This window comes from Lonchura striata, chromosome 26, assembly GCF_050655825.1.
Source record: "Lonchura striata isolate lonStrDom1 chromosome 26, ASM5065582v1, whole genome shotgun sequence".
NCBI classification, from domain to species: Eukaryota; Metazoa; Chordata; class Aves; order Passeriformes; family Estrildidae; genus Lonchura; species Lonchura striata.
In genome coordinates, this window is record NC_140728.1 from 1,489,630 (window position 1) to 1,516,677 (window position 27,048).

Below are 27,048 nucleotides of genomic sequence, written 5' to 3' on the forward strand. Positions count from 1 at the left end.
AGAATAAATAATGCAGCTCTGCTTCCACTAGCCTGGCTGTGCCTGCTGGGCTGGGCCCACAGGAGCTCCCCAGGCTGTGGTGGCCACAGGGTGGACAGCTCTGGCTGTGGTGCCCTGGTCACTGTGGTGCCCTGGTCACTGTGGTGCCCTGGTCACTGTGGTGCCCTGGTCACTGTGGTGCCATGGTCACTGTGGTGCCATGGTCACTCTGGTGCCATGGTCACTCTGGTGCCATGGTCACTGAGGCTTTGGGGGATTCGCTGGCTGGCACCAGGGGTGCAGAGACCCCTCCATTCCACAGCCTGGAAAAGCCAAAACCCCCAGAGGCGAGCTGGATGCTTTCCTAATGGAATATTTTCCTGTTTAGAGAATGGGGACGTGACAAAAATAACGCCGCAAGGATAATTTTATCAAGGCCCCGGTAGAAAGAGAGCACAGTGCCAGCCTGTGCCCTGCCAGCTCTGCAGCGTGGCCCTCCTGCCTGGGGGGCTGTGCCCAGCCCTGCTGCCCCACGGGGGTTCTGGGGATACTGGGGATACTGGGGATACTGGGGATACTGGGGATACTGGGGATACTGGGGCATTCTGTGCCGACCCATCGTGGGTCAGGCCACAGCGGGTGGGGAAAGGAGCTGGGGGGGAAGGAAAACCCAATTTAAGGGCAAATCCCGAGCCTTTGCTTTGCTGTCCAGGTGGTGGGAAGGGATCTGGGACACCTCTGAGCTCCTGGGCCGGGCTGGGTGTGCAGCAGGGCCTGAGCTCTGCCTGTCCCTCCCTGGCTGCAGGGCCTGCCCCAGCTGTGCCCGCAGCTGGCACTGCTGCAGGGCTGCACTGGAGCCTGCGGCCACAGGGCTGCTGCACTCTGGAGCCAGCTCCCAGAGTTATTGGAATTTAAACCTAAAGTAGGTCAGTGGCGTTTTGGTCCAAAGTTTTATTTGCTTTCAGAGCAGGTTTTCAGAACACAAATTGGAATTTCATCAGGAATTCCTGAAATGCTTTTAAAGGAGATCATGGTAATTAGCAAAGGAGTGATTTAAATCATATCTGCTGGAATGAGGAGGTGGTTTGCTGGTTAGATTTGAATTAAAATGGGAAATGAAAAGATTAGCTGGGATAAAATCTCTTTTATTACTGATATCATTAATCCTCCAACAGAGAGGGTTATCAGAAAGTTACAACATGAGACATCATTTCTTACCCCTGATAAAACTCTCCCAAGCAGCTTCAGTGCCTCCAGCTCCATGTCCCGGGACTCTTCCAGGTTTTCCCACAAAGGTTGCAGGCACCTGGCAGGACTCAGGCTGAAGGGAGGTTTCATCCCAGCTCTGAGAGTCCGGACTCTGCCCCTCCCTGTGCCAAGATCCTGCTCAGCATAAGCAAATTATCCCCCTGCCTGTTTTATCCATTGTAAGGCAGCTGCTGGTGCAGCAAATGTGCTTTCAGGGATTGTGCTTCAGACATTTGTTAATCCTTCAGTGAAAATTGTAACAGCAGCATTAAGTATTGTTCAACTTCTGTATGCTTGAACTATAGAACTCTCCTCAAGCAGCATCCTTCTCCTTGTGGAGGTTCTGCATTTCAAGGGATTAATGTTCTTTATGCAGTGCTCTGTCCTTGATTTCCAGTTCCTTTTGTGTTTCTGTCAGCTCCAGAGAGAGAAGTTAAAAACTAAACAGAGCAGGAACATTCCCGCCTGGCCTGGGCTGGCTGAAGGTGTCACAGCAGCTGAATCCAAAGCTGCTGAACTCCAACAGTGTCCTTGGAAAAGCTCCCGAGGGAATGGAGCACTCGTGTGCCTCTAATCTGAACAGAAAGTAGTGTCAGCCTGGAGAAGTAAAACAGAGCCACTCATGCAGGAGTCACATCCTTTCCCCTTTGGGCTGCAAGGCCTGAGTGTGCTCAGTGCTGAGCTCAGCCAGTTCTGATTCACCCTGTGAGTGCAGAGGGGCACCTGCAGTGCCTTCCTCCCCTGTGCTCATCCCCCTCCAGAACCTTCCTCCCCTGTGCCCATCCCATGGGCTCCAGAACCTTCCTCCCCTGTGCTCATCCCATGGGCTCCAGAACCTTCCTCCCCTGTGCTCATCCCCCTCCAGAACCTTCCTCCCCTGTGCTCATCCCATGGGCTCCAGAACCTTCCTCCCCTGTGCTCATCCCCCTCCAGAACCTTCCTAGCCTGTGCTGCTCCCATGGGATCCCTGGGATCCCGCCTGGCACGGGGATCCCGCCTGGCACGGGGCTCTGCCTGTGCTGCTCCCGTGGTCCCGGGCTGCTGCTCTGTCCCTGGAGAAGAGCTCCCCGCAGTTGTGTCCCCTGCTGCCTCAGGGCAGGGGATGTCCCGTGACTCAGAGCATGATTTCCTGCAGGAGTGAATGGTATTTGTTTTCCAGGGAATGTCTGCCCAGCCCTCTGAGGGCTGTGGGCACGGCCTGGCACAGGTTGGCATAGGCTGGAGAGGAGCTGGAGCCCTGCGAGCATCCCTGTCTGTCCCACCGACCCCGGATTGCTCCAGCGCTCGCATTTCATTTGCCGTGGAGCATTTCTGCCTCAGTCACAGTTCCGGCCGTGTTCCCTCTGCTGGCCAGGACAGCCTGGGGCTGTTCCGGCTCCTGACTCCCCTCGGGGCTCTCAGGGACCCCCGCCCCATCCACCCGCTCACAGCCGATCTTCCCGGGCCCATTTTCATTGGCGTGCAGTTGATATTCTGTAAACGAGCCTTTTCCTCCGTTTTGTTCTTGTTTGAGCTGGTGGGGCTGGAATTGCAGGTGATGTTTTCCCTTGCCGTGCCTGGCCGGGACCCTTCCCACTCGCCAGGCGGCTCTGGGGGGTTCGGCTGTGCAGGGGCCGTGTCGGCAGCTCGGGGCACGTCTCATCCTCCCTTTCTCCTGAAGACATTGCAGGCTTTGCGTCTCATCCTCCCTTTCTCCTGAAGACATTGCAGGCTTTACATCTCATCCTCCCTTTTTCCTGAAGACATTGCAGGCTTTACATCTCATCCTCCCTTTCTCCTGAAGACATTGCAGGCTTTACGTCTCATCCACCCTTTCTCCTGAAGACATTGCAGGCTTTACATCTCATCCTCCCTTTCTCCTGAAGACATTGCAGGCTTTACGTCTCATCCTCCCTTTTTCCTGAAGACATTGCAGGCTTTACATCTCATCCTCCCTTTCTCCTGAAGACATTGCAGGCTTTACGTCTCATCCTCCCTTTCTCCTGAAGACATTGCAGGCTTTCTCCTGGCGGGGCCGGGCGGGGCCGGGCACAGGAATGCGGCGTTACCGCATTGCTGAGCAGGAGCCGAGCCCGTGCGCCGCAGCTCGGCCCGAGCAGGCTCGGCGCTGCTTTCACACTCTGCAGCCCGAGGGACGATATTTTTAATTTTCCCAGCTCTGTGTGCAGCCCTGCTCGGAGCTGCCGCCCTCAGCCTGACGTGCCGGTGTCACTCGGGTGGGGATGGGACGTGGGTGACACCAAGGACAGCGCAGCAGGAGAGACCCGGAGCCACCCGGGGTCCTGCCGAGCCCCCCACCAGTGTGGGAGAGGAGCTGGCTGCGGGGTTATTCCACTGAGGTACATGCAGAGGGCTCGGCGAAGTTTTGCTCAGGTTGAAAACCAGTTTGAGCTGAAATCCGGCGTGTGGGCAGCGCTGGGTGGTGGCGGCAGCAGTCTGAGCTGCCTTCGCTCAACAGTCCTCACTTCAAAGAGGTGTTTAGCTTAGAAGTTTGTGCCTTTGCTGCCGCAGTATAATAATAATAATAATAATAATAATAATAATAATAATAATAATAATAAAGGTACGCTGCTGTTTCCCTCAGTGTTTGAAGGCTGGAGCTGAGGTGCTGCGAGCGGCACTGCCCTGCGGGCGGTGTGGGCACAGCGTGCGGAACCTGCCCGGTGCCGAGCCGGCCCCAGGCTCCGGGAACCGGCTCCAGGCTCCGGGAACCGGCTCCAGGCTCCGGCACAGCCCCGGAACCGGCTCCAGGCTCCGGCACAGCCCGGGCGGGTCAGACGGAGCCCAGCTGGGCTCTTTCCCCGCCCGGTGCCCGCGGATCGCGGTGCCCGCCCGCAGCTATGCGCTCACAGGGCGTGGATGTCTGGGGATCCCTGAATCACTGCTCTGTCATCGCTGCGCCCACGGGCACCTTCTCTGCAGGTGAGGCAGGGCGTTTAAAGCCTGCCAGGCTCGGCCGGGCTCGGAGCTCTGCGGTGCCGGGGACGCGGGGACAGCGCAGGGCACGGGGCAGGTGAGGTTTCTGTTCGCTGCGGGTGTGTGCTGGCAGCATCCCCCCTGGGCTGTCCCACGGGGCTCCTTTCCCTGCAGGAATCTCTCACAGGAGGTTTTTATGGATCTCTCCTTTTCCTGGAATGTGACTTCGGGCCGCCGCGCCAGGCTGGAGCTGGGATTGACTCTGGAAGGGAAGGGTGGGGCTGGGGCACAGAGAGGGGCTGGGGCACAGAGTGGGGCAGGGGCACACAGAGGGGCTGGGGCACAGAGAGGGGCTGGGGCACACAGAGGGGCTGGGGCACACAGAGGGGCTGGGGCACAGAGTGGGGCAGGGGCACAGAGAGGGGCTGGGGCACACAGAGGGGCTGGGGCACACAGAGGGGCTGGGAGGGGGCCTGGGGGCTGCCCGGCTGTGTGTGCACACTCCATCCCCTCCGGGCTCATTGCCTTGGAGGCAAATTCAGTCTCAGCATCTGATTTTCCTCTTCATTATTCTTGATTTCCCCCCACGCTATTCTGGGTAGATTAATTAAAACTATCTCCCTGTGAAGTGAGAAGGAAGCAGGACCTGGACTGAGCTTTTGAACTGATATTTTCTGCTCTTTTCAGTCTTGCTGCAAACTCTTCCCCACGTGTGTCTGGGGCCGAATGGAGCCTCGCTGCCAGCTGTGGCCATGGGCAGTGCTTGTGCTGCTGGGTAAGGCTCACACTGCTCCCCAAAGAGCAGGGCCCGGTGGGCTAAAGAGCAGCGCTGCTGAGCCTGGCTGCGGTGCTGGGGGGTGGCAGGGGGCTGCTCCCTGGCCTGAGCTGGCTCTGGGAACAGGGGACACCTCCAGGGGTGGCTCTGGGAACAGGGGACACCTCCAGGGGTGGCTCTGGGAACAGGGGACATCTCCAGGGCTGGCTCTGGGAACAGGGAACACCTCCAGGGGTGGCTCTGGGAACAGGGGACACCTCCAGGGGTGGCTCTGGGAACAGGGGACACCTCCAGGGCTGCTCAGTTCCATGGGCAAGGCACAGAGCATCCCTGCAGCCCGAAAACTGGGGCCAGGGCAAGGAAGTGTTTTGGAAGTAACCCTCAGTACAAAGCACTCTTATTTAAAACTAAAGGTACCTGGGGCTGACACACCCTTCTCTCGGTGGGCTGGTGCATTGGGAAGCACGGCCTCGGGGCTGCTCTGGTGCAGCACGCAGCTGCCCAGCTGCCCTGCCGTGGGGCTGGTTGGTGCCCGTGCCCCTGGCAGCAGCCCTGACCTGTTCCCTGTCTCAGCTGCCCCACGGCTCCTGGCAGCACAGGGATCCTGCACCCACGGAGCCTGCTACCCTGCCCCCGGGGACCTGCTGCTGGGCCGGGCTCCTCTCCTGACAGCCTCCTCCACCTGCGGCCTCCGCCAGCCCGAGACCTACTGCACACCCCACGGACAGGTACAGCCTGCTCACCCCCCGACCCTCGGAGCCTTCCTCCACCCTCCTCCCACCCCGCCCGGCAGGGATGTGCCAGCCTGGGGGCTCTGAGCTGCCCCGAATGGGATGGGCTGCAAGGTCCTTTCCAACCCAGATCGTTCCGTGGTGCTGGGATTTGTCCCCTCCCAGCCATGCAGTGTCCCCTGGATCCCTCCTGTGCCATCCTCGTGGATGAGCCGGGCACGAAGGCAGTGCCAGGCCATGGGCACGGAGCAGCGTGGGCAAAGCATCCCAAACCTTCCTGTCCCTGGACGTTCTGGTTTTAAACTGAACTCGTATTTCGCTTGTCATAAACGGGAACATTCCAGGTCTTTCACAAGGGCTCTGGAAGCTGCTGAAGTTGTTTCCAGTCCCGGCTTGTGTGGGGGCAGGAGATCTGCAGGGGGAGATGCTTCACCCAGCTGCAGATTCCCACTGCCAGAGAGTCAGAGGGAGTTTAGGTGTAAATGTGCCCGAGCACGGAGCTGGGAGCTGCAGGGGTGATTGTCCCTGCTGTGAGCACTTCCGACAGCCTCTCTGTGCCTGCTGTCCACCCCTGAGAGCCCTGGGAGGAGCCCCGAGGGGTCAGTGCAGGACAGGCAGGAAGGGTTTGGGAAGAGATGCTGCAGAGGAAAGGAGTGGCAGCTCTCCAGTGGGGCAGTGTTTTCTGCAGCACAGCTCCACTGAGCCAGCCTTCTGCTTTTAATTCCTCTGCAAACTGGAGGCCAAGATGTGGCTGGGAGCGGATTTGCTGTGGAGCCAGTGGAGTCCTGGCTGGGCTGGAGAGATTTCCGCTGGTCCCTGAGCTCAGGGAGGGGGCAGCTCCCAGCCCAGAGGGGTGTGAGCATTGGATCCTCCTCAGCTGGGCTAGCTGCAGCATCTCTCCTCCCTCAGGTCCTTTTCCAGGCAGACAGGCACAGTCAGGCATTTCCTCCACTCCCTTTTTTTGGAGCTTTTCTGCTGTTCCCAGGGATCAGGATTTGTGCTCATCACACAAATAAACCCCTACTGCTTCCTGTGGCTTAATGAGATTTTTCTTCCAAATTTCTGCTTATAGATGAGGAAAATTGCTTGAAAATGTGCCTCTGAAATCTTCATTTAACAATGACTTTTAGCAGTGACTTATATTTGAAAAGGGGGCATGGGGGCCTTGTGCTTGGGTGAGGACAAAACCTTGATTAATCTGCACATCCCAACAGCAGCTGGAATGGGCTGGGCACCCCCTTTGCCTGACCCTGGCAGCTCTTTCAGAGGCCATCACTGTGATCCTCTGTATCATTTGTGATCTTTGAAGTGGGCCCTGGGTGCCTCTGCTGGCTCTGGATTAGTAGTGACCTGCTGGCTGCAGGATTAGGGAGGGAGGGCTCCTGGAGGAAGGCAGGGAGCAGGGCTGCAGCCGTCTCTTCCAGGCCACAAATCCCAAAACTATTTGGGTTTCATGTCCCTTGTGCCTTGCCTTACAAGCAGCAGGGTCAGAGGGGATAGGGAACAGTTAACACGGTGTTGAGTTGGATTCTGCAGTTCTGGCTCTGGGAATGGGCTCTTCTCTTCCTGACACTTTGCTCCTTTCCATTATTGCAATGAGAGATTCGGTTACTGATAGCAAATCCCCCAATTTGTGTTCTGCAGCTGTAATTGCTGATGGAGCTTTGATTGTATCAACTCTTAACTTGGGAGAAATCCCCATGGGTTCAGCATTTCCTAATTTTTCCCCTCCCTTTCTGTGCTTCCCTAATTTAAACAAAACTGAACTCGATTTCCCTATTCCCATCCTATAAAAAGCAAGCATGTTTAATTTATGGACTCCTAGGACTATTTTTTGGTTTTTGCCCTTGTTCAGTTGCCAAATAGGTACAACTCTGGAGGTGGTTTTGCAAGCTCAGCAGAGGGCATGGGACGAGGGGTTGCTGCAGCGCCCGGGCTGGCAGCGCTGCCCGCCTGCTCCTCTTTTGCAACTCTGGTGGTCAGCGATCAGCTGCAGCCTCTGCTCCATTGTCTGCCCAGCTGCAGCTCGCTCTAACCTTTGTTCTTTGCACTGCGATTGCTCCATCGCTGGCCGGGCTCAGCCCCTGAAACCCGAGCGGGAGCTCGCAGTGCCGTTTATAGCCCGGGCAGGGACGGAGGTGGGGCAGGCAGGCCCATGGCCCGGCTGAGAGCTCCGTGCTGGGAGCCTGGCACAATCCGGGTATAAACCCAGCCAGGCTGGAGAACTCTGTGCTGGGAGCCTGGCACAATCCGGGTATAAACCAGCCAGGCTGGAGAACTCTGTGCTGGGAGCCTGGCACAAACTGGGTATAAACCCAGCCAGGCTGGAGAACTCTGTGCTGGGAGCCTGGCAGAATCCGGGTATAAACCAGCCAGGCTGGAGAACTCTGTGCTGGGAGCCTGGCACAAACTGGGTATAAACCCAGCCAGGCTGGAGAACTCTGTGCTGGGAGCCTGGCAGAATCCGGGTATAAACCCAGCCAGGCTGGAGAACGCTCTGTGCTGGGAGCCTGGCACAAACTGGGTATAAACCAGCCAGGCTGGAGAACTCTGTGCTGGGAGCCTGGCAGAATCCGGGTATAAACCCAGCCAGGCTGGAGAACTCTGTGCTGGGAGCCTGGCACAAACTGGGTATAAACCAGCCAGGCTGGAGAACTCTGTGCTGGGAGCCTGGCACAAACTGGGTATAAACCCAGCCAGGCTGGAGAACTCTGTGCTGGGAGCCTGGCACAGACTGGGTATAAACCAGCCAGGCTGGAGAACTCTGTGCTGGGAGCCTGGCACAGACTGGGTATAAACCCAGCCTGGCTGGCTCTGGAGTCTGGCAGCTGCTGTGAGAGGCTGTGGTGGGCTCAGGTGTGGTTCAAGCCTCAGCTGGCACTGCCTTAACTATAGAATATTATTCTGTATCTGATATATGAATTGTAAATTAACTACAGAATATGATTCTGTATCGGATATATGAACTATAAATGAACTACAGAATAGTATTCTATATCTGATATATGAACAGTAAATGAACAATGGAATATTATTCTATATCTGATATAGATGAACTGTAAATGTGCTATAGAATATTATTCTGTATCTGATCTATGAACTATAAATGAACTATGGAATATTATTCTGTGTCTGATATAGATGAACTGCAAATGAGCTATGTGTGATACAGATGTGAATAGAAATGTATGCACAGCACTGAGGAGCACGGAGCAGCCCTCGCTGGTCCCTGCAGCCACAGGGGCACAGAGAGGGGCACAGAGAGGCTTTCACAGCCACCCTGAGCACCCTGAGAGATCTTGTGCCAGAGACAGGAGAGGAGGCAGGGCAGGAGCAGGGCTGGGTCCCTGTGCTGCTGCTGGAGCAGGCTGGGGAGCGACTCCTCAGCCTCCAGCCTGGGAGACTTTTGATATTTCAAATGTGGTTTGTGTGGGATTTCCTGCCTACCTCTCCCGATCTTTGTGGGCACCTGGTGGATGTGGAGGGGGGCAGTCCCCGTTAGCAGCTCTGGTGTCACGGTAGGAGCCGTGTGGGGTGTGGGATAAGCTGGTGCAGTTTGGGGTTTGCAGCCTGTCAAGTCATCCTGGCGGGTTCTAGATGAAGTTTTGCTGATGTGAGAACAGATGGGGTGAGGAAAACAGCACCCACGTGCTTGCTTTAAAGTGAGGGAAAGGAACTTCATTTCCTTAAACCTCATCCCTGGGATGTTTGTCCGACGGGCGCCTTTACCCCGTCTCTGCCCCCTCTGAATTTGGGGCAGAACCAAGCTGGGGGCAGAGCTCTCTCTCTGTGACCTGAGCAGAACCCTGGAGCTCATTTTCAGGTCATTTCCAGACAGCCAAGGTGACACTGATGTCATGGCAAAGAGAATCTCGGGTTCAGGCTGGGATTTGGGGTGTCCTGTGTGGGGCTGGGAACTGCACTCAGTGATCCCTTTCAGCTCCACGATTCTGTGCCAGATCTGTGATCCCAAACTGAATCCCAGTGCAGTTTTGGAATACCAGCTGCTCACTGGGCAGTTTAACCATGGTGGCAGAGCCACGGGAACTCCTGCTGCCTTTTCCCGTGGCAAAGGGAAGGATTTCCTCCCGGGCACGATGAGCCCTGCCCCAGGAGCCTGGCACAGCCACGTCCCGCAGACAGCAGTGCTGGAAGAGAGACCTGTCCTCAGAAAAGGGGCTGGAATAGGGAATTACACAGCCTGGCTTTGCAGGGCCTTTGTCCCCCAGTTAACCTGCTGCCCACCCCCTTGTTTAATACCCAAAATCCCTGCATGTGCCTGAATTCCCACTGCTCTCCAGAGCGTTCCCAGATAGAATTGGGATGGCCACTGCTGTCCCTATGGAATATGGGTGGTACAGAGCTGCTGCTGGGGCTGGGTGCCAGGAGCCCGGCTGGCACAGCCCTGTCCCTGCCACAGCGGGTCCGAGCTGGGACCCCCGAGCCCCACAGCCAGGAGGGGTCCCTGCCCACGGCTGCCCTGCTCAGCTTCCCTTTCTGCTGATAAGTGCAGTTTATTTTGGGCTGTGCTCCTGTGCCAGGAGGTTCTTGTTTCAAGGGCTCTCTGCTCATGTTAAATGGCAGCAGGAGCCCCTGGAATGACTTTGCTCAGGGGCCAGCAGGTTGAATTGTGTGAGTTTTTCTGGGGCTGCATGAGCAGGGAGGCTGCTCAGGAGCTGGGTCACAGGGCCAGGGAGGAGGGGAGCAGCACAGACCCATCACACATTTCAGGTCATTTTTTGAGGATTTTTCCCCCTTCCATTTATTTCTGAGACTTGACTCTTATTTAATCTGAGCACAGCAGTGTCCCCTCTCACACAACCCTGCTGTCAATTATCTTTCAAAAGTCCGGGAGGAATTTCCCTCAATCCCAGAGCCTCCATAACCCATCTTTTGGGTGTCTGGAGCAGCTCGGAGGCACAGAGGGCGAGAAGTGATTTCCTTGCAGCCTCTTTGGCCTCCCTGGCAGGCCCTGGCAGCCCCAGCCCTGGCAGCACAGCTCCGTGGCAGGAGGTGCTGCAGCCCCGTGTGCTCCTGGCCAGCTCCAGCACCCGCTGAGCTGCCTGAAAAAGGAGAAATGGGGAAGAGCTGGGAGAAGTACGTGCTGGTAGAGCTCTCCTCGTTTTGGGCCGTCACTTTTGGTAATTCCCTCTGTCCCAAGGAACTTTGAGACACATAGTCACAGCTGGTAAGAGCAAACCCTGCTCTTGTGCAATACAGGGGTTTCACAACTTACTCTGAGCATGTGAAATGAGTTTGGTTTCCAGTGTTAATTTTAGCCTTAATTTAAAAATTGAGGGGTAAAAAAAAAAAAAAAAAAAAAGAAAAAAAAGAGATTTTTGCAGCCAGCACAGCCCTGGGCTGCCTGGGAAGGGTTTGTCTCACACCATTGAAGACTGGCTTTGATTTAGCACCAGGTTTGAGTGGGGCTGTGGCTGCTGGAGAGCACCGGGGTCCCAGTTGTGTGAATGATCTCATAAGTGTGCACGAGTCACTCCTAATGAATAATTTAGCCGAGATTAACCTTTCCCCTTGCAGAAAACCTTCCTTTCTCCTTTGCTGAGCACAGTCAGGACTGGTGGGAAGTTTAATCACCGCTGGCAATTGTTCAGTAGATTATTTCTGTGGATAATTCCTGCAGCTCCCTGACAATTTGCTCCTCGTGGCCATTATCTGAAACGAGTTCTGCCTAGTCCTGATTAAATTATTTGTGATTCTCACTGGGAGAGCCAAGGAAATGGAATGATTGTATCTTTTCAGTGCTATGTTTGCTTACTTTGTGATAGTGTTATAAATATTGTAGTTTGCCAACTCCTGTGGTGGGGTATTTATAGACAGAGAACATAAAGATTGTGGAAAATAAGGAAATAGGTGGGTCACAAGTGAGGATCTCACTGTGCACCCAGCTGGGGAAGGGCTCCCGGGCCTGGGACAGAGCAGACTTGGCTCTGGGCTGTGTTAGGAATGAAACCACAGGTGAATTTTTGTAAAGCACAAATTCATTTTTAACAGGGAAACCACTAATTGTGGTGTCACCGTTCCCGAGCCCAGCCCCACGCTGGGACCCTGTTGGGGTTTGGGTTGGATCTGACTCTGTTTGGAGCTCTGAGCACAGGGGTGGCTGTGCATGCTGCTGTCCCTTGTCACCCTGCTCAGACCCTGAAAGCCAATTCCCTCCTGGGGTCCCAGCGTGCCCGTGGCCCCGGAGCCACCGGAGCCACGGCAGCCCCTGCCAGCCTTGCAGAGGTATCCCATTGCCTTCCCCGTGCCAGCTGTGCCCCTGCCAGACCCAGACCCCTCTGCAGCAGGGTGACATTTCTGAGCCCTCAGGGCCACTCCTGCTGTCTCTGGCACGCTCTGCTCCATCCCCCTAATCCCCCTGGGATGGTCAGCGTGACAGACGTGTCCCACTGCTCCATTTGGGAGCTCCCCTGCTGCCCAGGCTGCTGACAGCTCAGCTCTCCGAAGCTGTGGGTTGGAGATGATGCAGTTCCAGTGCCCTGGCACGGACACCTTCCACCCTCCCCGGCTGCTCCAAGCCCCCTCCAGCCTGGCCTGGGGCACTGCCAGGCCTGGGGCAGCCTCAGTTTCCCTGGATAACCTGTTTTCCACCAGGCTGGAGGTGCTGAGCCCTTCATTTCATGCCCTGAGCAGCATCTTTCCCCTCCCAGTGGTCTATGAAGTCCTTGGCTCCACTCCAAGTGCTTCAGTCCCTGGGTCCCCCTGGGATGCTGCTGTGGGCTCTGGCAGCACCTCTTAAGTCCCCATCTCCTAATTCCAATTCCCCATCTCCTAATTCCCATCTCCTAACTCCCCATCTCCTAATTCCCATTCCCCATCTCCTAATTCCCATCTCCTAACTCCCCATCTCCTAATTGCAATTCCCCATCTCCTAATTCCCATTCCCCATCTCCTAATTCCCACATCCTGACTCCCCATCCCCCTGGCCCTGCCCTTCCCACCTTGGCCTCACCTGGGTGTCTCCATCCCAGTTTCCCGGTGGTCCTGGCCCACCCTGCTCGCCCACCCCGTGCCTTGGCTGCTGTCCAGCCCTTCCCCACCCCGGCTCTTGCTCAATCTCTTTCCTGCTGCTTCCTGCCCGTTCCTGAGCCGGCTCCGGAGCCCCGCGGCGTGGCTGGCGGTGGCTGCAGGGAGCGTTGCCTGTTTAGTGACAATCTGGGGATTTGTTTGCTCCCGGGGGACGCTTTTCTGCCGTCCCCACGATCCCCGTGCTCCGTCTGTGTTTACTCCGTGGATGACTTGCTCAAGTGAAGGGCTGAACTTTGAGCCACTCGACTTCCTACCCCCTGGCTTCTCACCCACTGCTCGCTGCTGCTCTGCTCCCGGGGCCAGCCCCGGGCCGGGCATCGCGAGCCCTTGGGCAGGAGAGAAAGGCCCTGGTGTCCACCAGCAGCGCCTCGGCCGTGTGGAAAGGGCCAGCCAGTCCTGAGGGCTGCAAAGGGCTTTGTATCAGCTGCTGGCCTTGTGGAAACCAGGGGGGTCGCTTAAAAAACTGCAATTTTGATGGGTCGCCAGAAATCTGTGTTAGTCAAAAGCATTTCGGGTTTAGTTGTTAGTCCATAAAACCTCGAGCTGTGGTTTTCAGCGAGGTGTGGAGGGGAGCACTTGAGGCCTGAGTGTCGCCAGCCTCGCTGCTCGTGGTCCTTCAGCCGGCTCCGGGCTGATGCTCCTGGTCCCTCACGAACCCGCCCTGCCTCTCCTGCCCACCCTGCGCCTTCGGGGGCTCGGGGTGGTCACCCCCGCTGTCCTTTCCTTGCAGTGGAGCATGAAGTGCTGCAGGTGTGACTCGAGGCTGCCGCACAGCTACAGCGGGCACCGCGTGGAGAACGTGCTGGCCTCGGCCGGCCGCGCGCGCTGGTGGCAGTCCCAGAATGGTGAGGGGCACCCCGGGCACAGCAGCCCGCCCGAGGGACGAGGGGACGGCGCTGAGCCCCGCGGCTGGGGGGAGGAGGGAAGGGCTGGCCGGTGTCCCCGCTGTCCCCTGATGCCACTCTGTGCCTGCAGGTGTGCAGCGCGTGTCCCTGCAGCTGGACCTGCAGCAGCCGTTCCAGCTGCACAGCGTGGTGCTGCACTTCAGGGTGGGTGTCTGCAGGAGCTCCTGTGAGGCGCCAGCCCTGTGCCAGTGCTGTGCCAGCCCCGTGCCAGCCCCGTGCCAGTGCTGTGCCAGTGCTGTGCCAGCCCCGTGCCAGTGCTGTACCAGCCCCGTGCCAGCCCGTGTGTCTGTCCCTGCCCGCAGTCGCCGCCCGCAGCGATGCTGATCGAGCGCTCGCTGGACGCCGGCAGGACGTGGCAGGTGCTGCAGTACCTGGCCTCCGACTGTGCCACTGCCTTCCCCCATGTGCCCCCTGGGCCCCCCGAGGGCTGGCAGGACCCCCGGTGCCAGGAGCTGCGCGGGCACCCCCTGCACGGGGGCACGGTAGGGACTGGGGGGCTGTGGCAGGGACCCCCCGTGTGGGCCCGGGGTTGGGGTGGGTGATGCTGCAGGGACACGGGGTGGCCTGGGAGCCTGGCACACCTGGTGAGGGGTGGGAGCCTGGCACACCTGGTGAGGGGAGGGGATGGGAGCCTGGCACACCTGGTGAGGGATGGGAGCCTGGCACACGTGGTGAGGGGTGGGAGCCTGGCACACGTGGTGAGGGATGGGGGCCTGGCACACCTGGTGAGAGGTGGGGATGGGAGCCTGGCACAAGTGGTGAGGGATGGGGGCCTGGCACACCTGGTGAGGGGTGGGGATGGGAGCCTGGCACACCTGGTGAGGGATGGGGGTCTGGCACACCTGGTGAGAGGTGGGGATGGGAGCCTGGCACACCTGGTGAGGGGTGGGAGCCTGGCACACCTGGTGAGGGGTGGGGGCCTGGCACACCTGGTGAGGGATGGGAGCCTGGCACACCTGGTGAGGGGGGGCCCGTGGCACCCAGCAGCACTGAGGGCAGCCCTTGGGAAGGTTCCTGCTGCCTGCAGGAGCGCCTGTGCTGCTCTGTGACGGGCAGGTGCTGTGCTGGGTGCTTTGCTGTTCCTGCAAAGTCCTCTCGGCTCTAAAGGCTGTCCCTGGGTTTAGCGAAGTGTGCAGAGGCAAGTCCTGAGCACAGTGCCCAGAGAGCAGCTCGAGTTTCCTGCTTTTTAACCTGCTTTCTTTCCCTCTAAGGTGAAATTCAGTGTCCAAGAGCTGGGCTCTGCAATCAGCTCCTCTTACAGCCAGGCCATCGGGAGTGAGTGCTGGGCCTCCCCCAGAGCTGAGCAGGGAGAGGGGAATGAGGCTCCTGGTGCTTCTCCCTGCAGGGTTGGGAAGTGCAGACCTGGGGTAACCCCTGGGCACCCCTCAGCTGCACCTCTGGGTGTCAAGGAGCAGCATTTGGTCTTTGCTGATGGCTCAGCTGCTGCTCCTGGTGCCAATTCCTCCTTCCCTTGCTCCAAGCCCTCCCCACCAACTTCAAGGAACTTCTGCTGCCCCTTACACCCGTCCCCTGTCCTCCACAGAGCTGGGGCCCTTCACCAACCTGCGCATCAACTTCACGGAGCTGCCCCACATCCCTCGCCAGGGCTACCACTCGCCCAGCACCTTCTACGCCGTGACGGAGATGCAGGTGCTGGGGAGCTGCTTCTGCCATGGCCACGCCGAGCACTGCGGCCCCGACGAGGAGCAGCACAGCACGGTGAGCTGGGGCTGCAGGGGCCTGGACACCGTGGGATGGCTCTACAGGGGCTGCCAGGGGCTTGGACACTGCCAGGATGGCTCTACAGGGGCTGCCAGGGGCTTGGACACTGCAGGGTGGCTCTGCCATGGGCTGCCAGGGGCTTGGACACTGCCAGGGTGGCTCTACAGGGGCTGCCAGGGGCTTGGACACTGCCAGGGTGGCTCTACAGGGGCTGCCAGGGGCTTGGACACTGCCAGGGTGGCTCTACATGGGCTGTCAGGTACCTGGACACTGCCAGGGTGGCTCTACATGGGCTGCAGGCACCTGGACACTGCCAGGGTGGCTCTACATGGGCTGTCAGGTACCTGGACACTGCCAGGGTGGCTCTACATGGGCTGTCAGGTACCTGGACACTGCCAGGGTGGCTCTACATGGGCTGCAGGCACCAGGACACTGCCAGGATGGCTCCACTGCCTGCCTGGTGTGCTCCTCAGGACACCTTGGCTGCAGTGAGCAGAAATGGGCTGTGGGAAGCTGTTTGACGGGCATGAGCTGAGTGGCAGGGGAGGGCGAGGCTCCATGCTGAGCTGCTGCCACCAAGGGTCGCGGCGTGTCTGTGCAGCAGGTCCCTGCTCGCTGCGTGTGCCAGCACAACACGGCCGGGCCGCACTGCGAGCGCTGCGCCGCCCTGTTCAACGCCCGGCCCTGGGCGCCCGCCGAGGACAGCGACCCCCACGCCTGCCAGCGTACGGCCAGTGCCCCCCCGCCCCAAATCCTGCCCGCGGCAGCTCCAGCCCTGCCTGGGGACACCAGCCTCTCGTGGGCTGCAGCCGTGCCCAGCCCTGGTGCCGCTGTGGGGCTGGCACGGGTGTCACCGTGTCGCACGGGACCCGCTGCTGCCGCTGGAGGGGTTTGCACGGCACCGGCTCCAGCTGAGCCCTTTTCTGGGATCTTTCAGGGTGTGAGTGCAATGGCCACGCGTCCTCGTGCCACTTCGACCCCGAGGTGTACCAGGCCAGCGGCGGGGCGGACGGGGGCGTGTGTGACAGCTGCCAGCACAACACCGAGGGCACCAACTGCGAGCGCTGCAAATCCGGCTACTTCCGCAACCCGCGGCGGGCGCTGAGCCACCCCGAGGCCTGTCTGCGTGAGTGCCACCCCGCAGCCCCGCAGTGCCCTCCCCGCGGGCTGCCCCCTCAGCTGGCACCTCTCTGGCCCCTTTGCAGCCTGCGAGTGTGACCCGGAGGGCACCGTGCCCGGCTCCGTCTGCGACCCGGACACGGGGCGCTGCGTCTGCAAGGATAATGTGCAGGGCGACCGCTGCCACCTCTGCAAGCCGGGCTTTGCCCAGCTGGCCGCTGCCAACCCCGCTGGGTGCCGCAGTGAGTACCCCTGGGATGCCCCCCTGCCCCCGGGGTGCCCCCTCCCAAAGGGAGCCGGGTCCTGCCCGGCTTTGCTTTGGGGTTTGCAAGCCAAGGGCCCGTTTTGTGAAGGTTCATAAAAGCTCCTGGCTCAGGCTGGGGCTGGTCTCAGGTGTACTTTTGGTGGGGTTTGGGGGTGATGCCACGCAGAGCGGGCCAGCTGTGGCTCGGGGCACTGCCGTGTCCCCTCGGGCTGGGGGACACTGGGACCCTCGGGCTCCAGCCCCCGCGGCAGCGTTTGGGGGATGCTGCCAGAGCGAGGGGCAGCTCTGCTGAGCTCAGCTGGGAAGGGACGGAGGAGCCCCCTGGGCGCTGTCGTGGTTTGACACCCGGCCCCTCCGCGTTGCAGGGTGCAGCTGCAATGCGCTGGGCACGCGGCAGGACACCGTGCCCTGCGACGGCGACACCGGCAGCTGCCTCTGCCTGCCCGGCGTGGTGGGCAGCGACTGCGGGCAGTGCGCGGCCGGGCACTGGGGCCTGGGCAGCGGGCAGGGCTGCCAGCCCTGTGCCTGCGACCCCCGCGGCTCCCGCAGCCCCCACTGCAACCAGGTACCCCCTTTCCCCCTTCCCCTTTCCCCTTTCCCCTTTCCCCTTTCCCCTTTCCCCTTTCCCCTTTCCCCTTTCCCCTTTCCCTCCCCTTTCCTTCCCTTTTCCTCGCTCTCTCCTCTCCTTTCCCTGTGAGCAGCTCTCAGGGCTTGAGCTGCACAGACCAGGGTGTCACTGCCACAGCTCTGTCCCATCACTGGGGACCTGTCACAGCATCAAAGCCACCTGCTGGGTGGCTCCTTTGTCCTGTCCTGTCCATAGGAACATTCACAAAAAGAGCTGTGGGTTCCCCAGTGCATCCCACTCCTATTTTCCTTCTCCTAATGCTTAGAAAACACCACGACAGACTATTCAGGAAAATGAAAGAAAGTGGTAATTACTGAGGCAAGATTAAGTCACTTGAACAAGCCTGATATTTATCAAGGAAGTCCTAATAAGACATCTTCATCCAGGCGAGCAAAGTTAATTATGCTCATTTGTTAATGAAAAGCATGCGTGCCACTTCAGGCTTAGGAGACAACTGGGAAAATTAAAGTTAAATGTAAAAAACCCCAAACCATGACAAATTCTGAGAGCCTAAGATAGGTTCCAAATGAGCTCAGCGTGGGGAGGAGACCTGAGATGGCAAAGCAGCTGCTTGTGGGCGATTGCTTTGTTTTTGAAAGAAAAACATCCTCCTGGTGGTGCTGGGGCTCTTTGGAGCCTGTTTGCACCCTGTGCCAGAGCTGCAGCCTGGCACAGCCCCTCGGGCATGGCCTGGGCACAGACTGAGAGGAGGAAATGGTCCGTGGGGGGCTTTGGTGGCCAAGAGCAGCTGGGGCAGAGCTCCGCCAGGTCCCTGACGTGCTGCCCTCTCAGTTCACAGGACAGTGCCCGTGCAGGGACGGCTTCACAGGACAGACGTGCTCGGCCGTGGGGCAGCAGCAGTGCCCGCCCCGGCACTACCGGGATGCACGGGGAGGCTGCACAGGTGTGAGACCACGGATTGATCCACCAGTGCCCTCCCAGCAGCCGTGGGCGAGTCCTGGGCCACCCTGGGCTGGCCCTGTGGGCTCAGGGCTGTGCCAGCTCTGGGCCGGGGGGCTCGTCCCATTCCTCTGCCCATGTCACCTCTGTCCCTGCAGGAGGGGATGGGTGTCAGCTCTTATAATTAATGATACTTTTATAATTAAGGGTATATTTTATACAGACATAAAGTAATCCACCACCACCTCTCTCTCCCTCCACCTGTCCTGTCCAGAGTGTGACTGCGACTTCCATGGCACGGAGGAGGCGGGCTGTGACCGTGCCACGGGCCGGTGCCTGTGCCGCGCCGGCGTCGCCGGGGCCCGCTGCGAGCGGTGCCAGCGGGGCCACTGCAGCTCGCAGCGCGGCTGCCAGCCCTGCCACCCCTGCTTCCACACCTACGACGGCGACATCGAGCGCCTGCGCCGGCGCCAGGCCGGCCTGGCCAACGCCACAGCGCGGCTGCCCGCGGGCACGGGCGGCTCCCGGCTCGGCCCCCGGCTCTCGCGGGCACAGGGCAACGTGCAGCAGGCCCTGGGCATCCTGGGCCACCCCGCTGGCACGCAGCAGGGCCTGGCCCGGGCGAGCGGCGCGCTCGCTGCCATCAGGTGAGGGACGGGCGCTGCTCCTGGGGCGCATCCCCGAGCCACAGGAGCTGCTGGGGTCTCCTGTGAGCTGCTTGTGTGGGTTCTGCTTTGTTTGTGTCCCTGCCTGCCTGGCTCTGCCACGAGGGGAGCAGGGAAGCAGCAGAGCAGCACTTCCATGTGTGCCCGTCCTGCTTCCATGCGTGCCCGTCCTGCTTCCATGCGTGCCCGTCCTGCTTCCATGTGTGCCTGACCCAGTTCCATGTGTGCCCGTCCTGCTTCCATGTGTGCCCATCCTGCTTCCATGCATGCCTGTCCTGCTTCCATGTGTGCCTGACCCACTTCCATGTGTGCCCGTCCTGCTTCCATGTGTGCCCATCCTGCTTCCATGCGTGCCTGTCCCGTGCACAATGTCCCCAAGGCAGGAGGAGCGTGGTGGCACTCTCAGGGCTGCCTGAGGGCACTCTCAGGGCACATCCTGCATTCCTGGTTCCTGCGTGGGCACAGCCCTGCCGTGAAGGGGCTGCAGCTCAGCTCCCCTCCCTGCAAACCTGTGAGGCCCTGCCGTGTCCTCACCTGCCTGTGGGCTCAGAAGTGTCCCTTTGCCAGGTGCTGGCAGTGCCCCAGCACAGCTGGCCCTCTCAGCCATGCCCTGTCTGCTTTGCTGTCTGTGTAATTCACATTTTGTTCTTTTTTTCTCCCAGGGAGCAAGTCCAAGGCATAAATCCCAACCTTCATTTCCTGGATGACACCGCCTCTCTGTCAAGGGAGCTCGAAGCCCTCAACAGCAGCTTGTTTGCCACCAGCTCCCAGTTCCAGAGCAAGAAGAGCCAGTTTGAGAGCAGCCGCAGCACGGACCTGTCAGGTACAGCTCTGCAGCTGCAACACCTCTTCATTTGCACTCATTCATTTACCTCAGCCTGGCTGCCTGGGGTTTCTCCTGGCTGGGGGGATGAGAAGAGGATTTAACCTGCTGTCAGCCTCAGAACTGCAAACACATCTCCTCTCCAGAGCTTCCCACACAGCCTGGCCATGCCCAGGGCTGTCTCCCTGCCGGGGGATTTGCTCTGCTGGTTTGGGGCTGGCAGCTCATTCTGTGCTCCTGTTCCCCCCTGGCACAACCTCTGCTGCCAGGGAGGGGTGGGAAGGGGCCAGCCCTGCTGGGAGAGTGTCACTGGATCCATGAGGCACCAGGGGATGGAGGCTGAGCACAGACAGGAGGGATGGAGGGTAGGGAAGTGATGCCAGGCACTGGGGAGGAGAAGAGCTGATTAAACCCTGTGACGATGTTGGTGGTTGCTGCCATGAGTCCTGCTCCGGCTCCTTCTGTCCCAGTGCCTCGCTGCTGTCCCCTCCCTGCCACAGCACACAGCTCGGGGACGTGCCAGCCATGCCCAGTGGCACCAGGACACTTCACTCTGCACCTCTCTGTCCGCTCAGAGCTCCCTGTCCTGGCCACCTCCTTCCAGCCCGTGCTGCAGGGGAATGATGGGGCTGCTCGGGAGCTGGGAGGAGGCTCTGAAACCTGTCCTGCCCTGCCAAAGCTCAGGATCAGCGTGTGGGCCTTGGCTGGCTTCAGTTTAGTTACAGCCTCCTAACCCCAGTCCCGAGTTCAGCCCTTCAGGATCCCTCGAGGGAATGGCTGAAGGGTGTTTGGAGCTAGGAGGAGTTTTTGGTGGTGCCTTGGTGACTAATCCCTGCGCGCTCTCCTGTGCAGGGACCCAGCGCAGGGCAGAGGCAGTGCCTCCCTGAGAGCTGTGCTGCATTTGTGAGTCATTTGTGCCCTTTATGGCCTTCATTCCCACAGGAGCCTTCCAGACCATCCGCTCTGCCTCCCAGAGCTCCAGCCGTGCCAGCAGCCTGGCCGAGGGAGCCCCGGGGCTGCTGGCCCAGGCCCGGGAGAGCCGCCGGAGCGCCGTGGGGCTGCAGGGGGACCTGGCTGGGGACACGGCCAAGCTGCTGGCCCTGAGGGCCGAGCTGGCCTCGGGCCCCGACCTGACCCCTGTCATCAACCAGGTGAAGATGCAAAGTGGGTTTTTATCTTGTGGCTGTTTGCAAGGGGGCCCTGTGGGGCTCAGCAGTCTCACCCTGCAGCCTGCCCCTCTCCCCAGGCATGGCAGGACAAAGCCCCTCTCCGACAGACTCGGCTGCCTTGGCCGAGCATCCCTGCCAAGATCACAGATCCCCAGCACTGCCCTCCACCCCCTCCAGCCTGTCCTTTTCCCTCCAGGGACTCTCTTGTGGCACTCCTTGTATCTCCAAGACCCCCTTAATTTCTGGATGAGGTTTCTCTTGTTTCTCCTTCGCTGCTTTGTCATTGCCATGGAGACCCATTTGGGTGCCGGTTGCTGTGGAGACCACCAGCCTCCCCTTGCTGCTGCTGGGGGCACCAGCACGTCCTGAGCCACCAGCCTGGCCTGGCCGGGCACGTGCCCTGCTGCAGTGTCAGCCTGGGGCAGCTCTGCAGGTGCCAGAGGCAGAGCTGCTGCTGCTCTCAGGTGCAGTTCTGCCCGGAGCGAGCAGGGCACAGGGGTTGTTCTGCACACAGGTTTGCTCCATGCAGATGTGCTGTTACTCTCCGTGAGCCACTGGGGCTTGGCCCCTGCTTTGTCCGGTTCTCCTGCAGCTCGGGCTGCTGCTGCCATGCTGACCAGGGTCACTGGCTCGGGTGGGGGCATCCAGCTCTGGCTGCCCTTCTCCGACTGGCACATCTGCAGCGCTTTGGGCTGTGCCACCTGTGTCACCTGTGCCACCTGTGTCACCTGTGTCACTGCCAGCCCGCTGGGCTCCCTCCTGTTCCCACACAGCTCCTGCAGCACAGCTCAGAGCTCCCAGCTCCCTTGGCAGGGTGTGCCATGCCCGTGGGGCTGTGTTTGCCTCCCTGCTGGGCGCTGCCCAACCCCAGCTCTTCTGTCCCTCCCAGGTGTGCGGAGGGGCCCGAGCGGAGCCGTGCACCCCTGCCCGCTGCCAGGGGCTGCTGTGCCCTCGGGACAACAGCTCTTCCTGTGGGGCTGGCCAGCCCTGCCACGGCCTCTTCCCGCTGGCCAGCGGGGCCCTGGCTGCGGCCGGGCGAGCGGCCAAGGAGTTCGGCAGCCTGAGCGCCCGGCTCCGGGACACGGCACAGCTGGTGAGTGTGGGCACTGCCCGTCCCCCCGCTCGGAGCTCTGCTTGCCGCAGCAGAGAGTCAGGAGCACCCACCTCGAACTCTGCTTGAGGCTTCACCCTCGGGCAGCTTCCGAAATCCAGGAATTTTGGAGTGGGAGGCTCCCTGCTGTGTGCGGGTCCTGCCTCCCCAGCTGAAGGCACTGAGTGGCTCTGGGCACAGCACAGGGAAGCCTCTCTCCCTCCTGGGTTGGGATCAGAATGGCAGAAGGGCTGGGAACATGGGAAGCTCTCAGATTCTGCAGGTTTGATGCATTTCATACAACCAGAGACAGTTCATGGGTTAGGGCTCTTGCAGCTTCTTTCTGTGCCTTGCAAAGAGGAAGGGAGGTTTCCAAGTAAGTCAACATGCATTTCAGAGGTGTTTTTAAAAGCTGAATGCTGCTGTGCCTCTCTGAGAGCTCCCTTTGCAGACCCCAGCCCCAGTGTTTAACCCTTGCAGCCCTTCCGAGCTGCGGCACAGCGAGGACAGGGAGCAGCGCGGTGGCTGGGCAGGGCTGTGGCTCGGGATGGAGCAGAGGCCCCAGCAGCTGCTGTGTGTGCAGATCCAGAGGACGGAGCTGTCGGCGACCCAGGTCCAGAGCAGCACGCGGCGGCTGGCGGAGCAGCTGGGGACCAGCAGGATGCAGCTCCAGGGCGACGTGCGGCGGGTGCAGCAGCTCCTGCAGCGGCTGCGGGGCGTCCTGGCAGGTACCCCTGGCACGGCTGGGCTGGGCTGAGCCCGCCTCGGGCATGGCACAGTGCTGCTTGGAGTGCTCAGATCATCTCTGGGCTTGGAACGGAGCTCCAGGGGCACAGTCCCAGCCGTGCCCGATCCCCACCTTGTCACCAGCCCAGAGCGCTGGGTGCCACCTCCGGGCATTCCCTGGGCACTCCAGGGCTGGGGATTTGCAGCCAGCAGTGACCTGATGCGCAGAGGTTTTCTGGCCACGCTCACTGATGCGGACACACAGACAGATGACCCTGCTCTGGAGCAGGCTGTTAATCAGATGAGGATTCCTTGTTGTCCTACAGACTGATAGGATGACTTATTGTTCACAGACAGATTGTAATAACATAATGAGCCTCCTGAGCATTAGCTGAGTAAGAAAACCAGGTCATTTGGTGCTGCCTGGTGTTAATGATGAGTGAAGATATTTCTGAGCTAATCACTGGACTAATGTCCCTTGGGCTCTGCCTGCTTCTGATTTAACTTTTATTTGTGAAATGAAAAAAGGCTTGTCTTGAAACACACCCTCATCTGTTCAGTGAGGGTGCCTGACTGCTCTGGGCTCAGCCATGCTGTTAGCTTTGCCAAATTCAAGGTATCATTTCATCTCTTTCCTGAAAGTTTTGCTGGTGTGAATGAGAAGTGCATGGAATTCAAGGAGAAGCGTTCGGAAGGGATCCTGGCAGCTGTCAGGAATGAGATGTGTGTGAAACATGCCTGGGTGTCTGCCCTCCTCCTCCCTTGTGTTTGCACTCCCACCTCCCCTGAAGCTGTCTGCCTGCTGGCTCTGCAGACAAGGACACGGATCCTGCCTCCATCCAGGAAATCAGTGAGTCAGTTCTCTCCCTGCGTCTCCCCACGGACGCCGCTGCAGTCCGGAGGAGAATGACGGAGATCCAAAAGCTGGCGGCCGAGCTGCAGTGCCCCGAGGACATCCTTGCCCAGACGGCCGAGGACATCGCCAGGGCCAAGCGGCTGCAGCAGGAGGCAGAGCAGGCCAGGTCGGTGGGGGTTCAAGGCCGTTGCCAGCTGAGGGTCCCTCGGCTGGGGTGGAACTGGTGGTTCTCAGCTGGGTTTAAATCTGGCTCTGCCCGAGCTGTCCTGACTTGCACAATCTGAAGTTTTAGGCCGGGATCTTCTGTGTCCATCCAGTGCCTAACAGATTGAGTCTGCAATCTCCAGACACCTCCCTGGGGCCCCAGTGCGAATAAATCTCCCCAGAATAGATCCTGTTACAGATACCAGCACAGGAAGGGCTTTATGGAAAGCAGTGGAGGCTTTTCTCTTATCTCGAGTGCCTGTGCTGGGAGATGGCAGCGTTGCCCTGGTATTAGTTGATATTGGTGACCTACATCCCAATTGCACAAGAGAGCATGGGGAGAGTTAATGGGCTATTTGTTTTCTGGGTGAAAGTTGGGACAATTATTCCACAGTCCCTTAAAAAGTGATTACAGGGTGTCCTTGCCAATTTGGAGCATCTGCTTTGTCACAAGTTGACTTGCAGCAATACCCCAGCAAGAAGGTCAGCAGGGTAAATCTGTAAACTCCTTGGCAGTGTCTGACACCTGCTTAACCTGCTGGAAATGATGAGGCAGGGGAGCCTGGCTTTCTCCAGAGCTCTGTCACCTGGCCCGAGCAGTCCCACTGCGAGCAGGAAACTGTTCATTGGAGCTGCTTCCGTGCTTATTGCTTTCCCATGGTCATGCAGCAGGAAATAAACGTTTCTGACTAGTTTGAAGGAAGGCATTTCTCTCCCCTTCCTAGTTGTCTCCTCTGCTTGAGGCTGTGAAGCAGAACTGACGTTCCTCTGACAAGGAAACCTGCTGGGTGCAGACGTGTGGGTTTTGGGGGTGGGACACTGTGACCTTGCCAGTAGCAATCCTCTCCAGCTCCCCAAGCTCCCTGACTTCACCTCCGTGACCTGACTCCCAGTCTGAGCCCTCATCCACACTCACTCTGCCTGCTCCCCACCTTTCCCCAGGAACCGGGCGAACGCCGTGGAGGCCGGCGTGGAGGAGGTGGTGGGGAACCTGCAGCGAGCCAACGCGGCGCTGCTGGAGGCGCAGGGAGCCCTCCGGGGCTCGGGCTCCTCGCTGCGCTTCATCCGCGAGCGCGTGGAGGAGGTGAGGGACGCCAGAGCCTCCCGGAGCCGCCCCAGGTCCTGTGCCCGCCTGTGTCCTTCAGGCAGCACAGCTGGCACAGGGAGGCTGGGATGTGGCTCTGCTGACCGGGCTCGCTCTGCCCGCAGATCGAGGCTGTGCTCGGGCCGGCCCAGAAGAACGTGGAGGCCGTGGGGGCCGGGCTGGCCGGGCTGGCCGGGCGGCTCTCGCAGCTGCAGCGTGGTGCTGAGCGGAACCGCCTGCGGGCCGGGGACACGCGGGACACGGCAGGGACGGCGGCACAGCGGGCGGGCGAGGCCCAGCAGGTACAGGTCACAGCGGGTACCGGGTCAGAACAGGTACCGGGTCACAGTGGGTACCGGGACACAGCAGGTACCGGGTCACAGCAGGTACTGGGGCCCAGCAGGTACCGGGGTCACAGTGGGTACCGGGTCAGAACAGGTACCGGGTCACAGCAGGTACCGGGTCACAGTGGGTACTGGGTCACAGTGGGTACCGGGTCACAGCGGGTACCGGGTCACAGCAGGTACCGGGTCACAGTGGGTACCGGGTCACAGTGGGTACCGAGTCACAGCAGGTACCGGGTCACAGCAGGTACCGGGTAAGAGCAGGTACCGGGTCACAGTGGGTACCGGGTCACAGTGGGTACCAAGTCACAGTGGGCACTGGGTCACAGTGGGCACTGGGTCACAGTGGGCACTGGGTCACAGCAGGTACCGGGTCACAGCAGGTACCAGCAGGGCCCAGCAGGTACCAGCTCACAGCAGGGTACCCTCTGTGGGTGTGCCAGGTCACCTTCCTGTGCGGGCTGTGGCTGCTGAGCTGTCACACCCCAGCATCACCGTGCTGCTGAACCCTTCCCGATCCTAAGGCCCTTTGCTGGAACTCATTTCTGGCCTGTCCTGCCTGAGGCAGGGCAGCTGTGTGGAGCTGCCTGCTGGTCTGTGGGCGCATCTCAAACTGGCACACGTTTGGTTACAAAGCCCTGGTGCGGTGTCCATTTAATACCCAGACAGGATGCAAGGTGGAAATGCCCTCTGCCAGGCTGCTGCAGTGCCTGTTTGCTTTCCCAGGCTCTGGCCCAGGTGCAGGAGCTGTTCTCGGAGCTGCAGAGCAGGGCAGGGCAGGGCCCGGCGCTGGGCGAGCAGGGCAGCAGGGTGCAGAGCATCGGCCGCGAGGCGCAGGCGCTCTTCCAGGAGACCCTGGGCATCGTGCTCAGGATGGAAAGTAAGGCTCTCACAAACTCTGCCATCGTGCCCTGGGAAGGAGCTGGGGCTGCTGTGCTGTGGGGAAGGGAGCGGCGAGGGGCACAGCGTGCTTTGGGCAGCGAGAGGGTGGGATCTGGGCTGGAGCTGGTGGGGCTGTGCCAGGAAATCCAGAGTTTTCAAGGGTGCCACCACCAAGGGAAGCCCTGCCTGCAGTGGCACTGTGCTCCTGTTTTCCTCCACACACTCCCTTCCGTTTTTTGGCAGTCAGAACTGATGGGAGCGGTGCTCTGGGGGCTGTTTAGAGGGTGGGGAGCAGAGGGAGGGCAGGATGTTGGTGTTCTTGCCCTGTCACAGCTCTGCAGGAGCGAGGTGGAGGCTCAGCCCAACCCCACCACGTAACCCTTCCCTTCCATGCCCTCTCTCCTCAGCTTTAGAGTCGGAAATTCAGGAAGGCAACAAGGCCCTGGTGTCCAGGATGTCGCGGCTGTCAGGGCTGGAGGAGCAGGTGGGAAGGATCCGGGACAGCATCAAGAGGAAAGTCGCCTACTACGAGAGCTGCTCCTGAGCAGCCCCGTGCCCAGGGCACCGCTGCCCGCTCTGCACCATCCCCGCTTCCCAGCCGGAGCTCTCCTGTGCCCAACAGCCCTATTTTTAGCAAGTTAATTTTCCGTACCTCTGGAAAATAGCTGCACTGAACCGAAGGAGCAACCCCGTGGAGGGGTTGGGCTGGCCAAAGCTGCCCAGTGGTTGGAGGAAAGAAGGGGGAGAGACATCAGGCTCCCATGGCAAATAAACACATCCCTGGGTTGTTATTTCCAGAGGGCTTTATAAACCACGAAATTATCTTTTTCTTCTTTTAGCCAATTCAAGCTCTTTAAGCTGAATTTCACTGTTCAAATTAAAGCCCTCCTGTGGGGTCTTCTAAAGCTTTTTATCTGTGCTGCAGTTAATTCTTCAAACATGCTATGGCTTCAGTACTTCCCTCTGA

The 27,048-nt window shown here is 59.7% G+C and overlaps 1 protein-coding gene across 1 annotated transcript; it reads left to right on the forward strand.

The window, feature by feature from the left end:
* The first annotated feature begins 3,993 nt into the window (after window positions 1-3,993).
* LAMB3 (laminin subunit beta 3) lies at window positions 3,994-26,986 on the forward strand. The gene is made up of 23 exons (XM_085561079.1): window positions 3,994-4,240; window positions 4,831-4,918; window positions 5,492-5,646; window positions 13,430-13,544; window positions 13,675-13,748; window positions 13,907-14,086; window positions 14,816-14,879; window positions 15,148-15,323; window positions 15,928-16,051; window positions 16,264-16,452; window positions 16,532-16,687; window positions 17,076-17,275; window positions 18,131-18,242; window positions 18,513-18,885; window positions 19,566-19,726; window positions 20,669-20,877; window positions 21,785-21,988; window positions 22,569-22,713; window positions 23,526-23,733; window positions 24,714-24,855; window positions 24,981-25,157; window positions 25,926-26,079; window positions 26,489-26,986. Exons 2-23 carry the CDS (start codon window positions 4,870-4,872, stop codon window positions 26,623-26,625), a joined length of 3,504 nt encoding a protein of 1,167 aa, XP_085417205.1. The 5' UTR covers window positions 3,994-4,240; window positions 4,831-4,869; the 3' UTR covers window positions 26,626-26,986.
* Window positions 26,987-27,048: the final 62 nt, after the last annotated feature.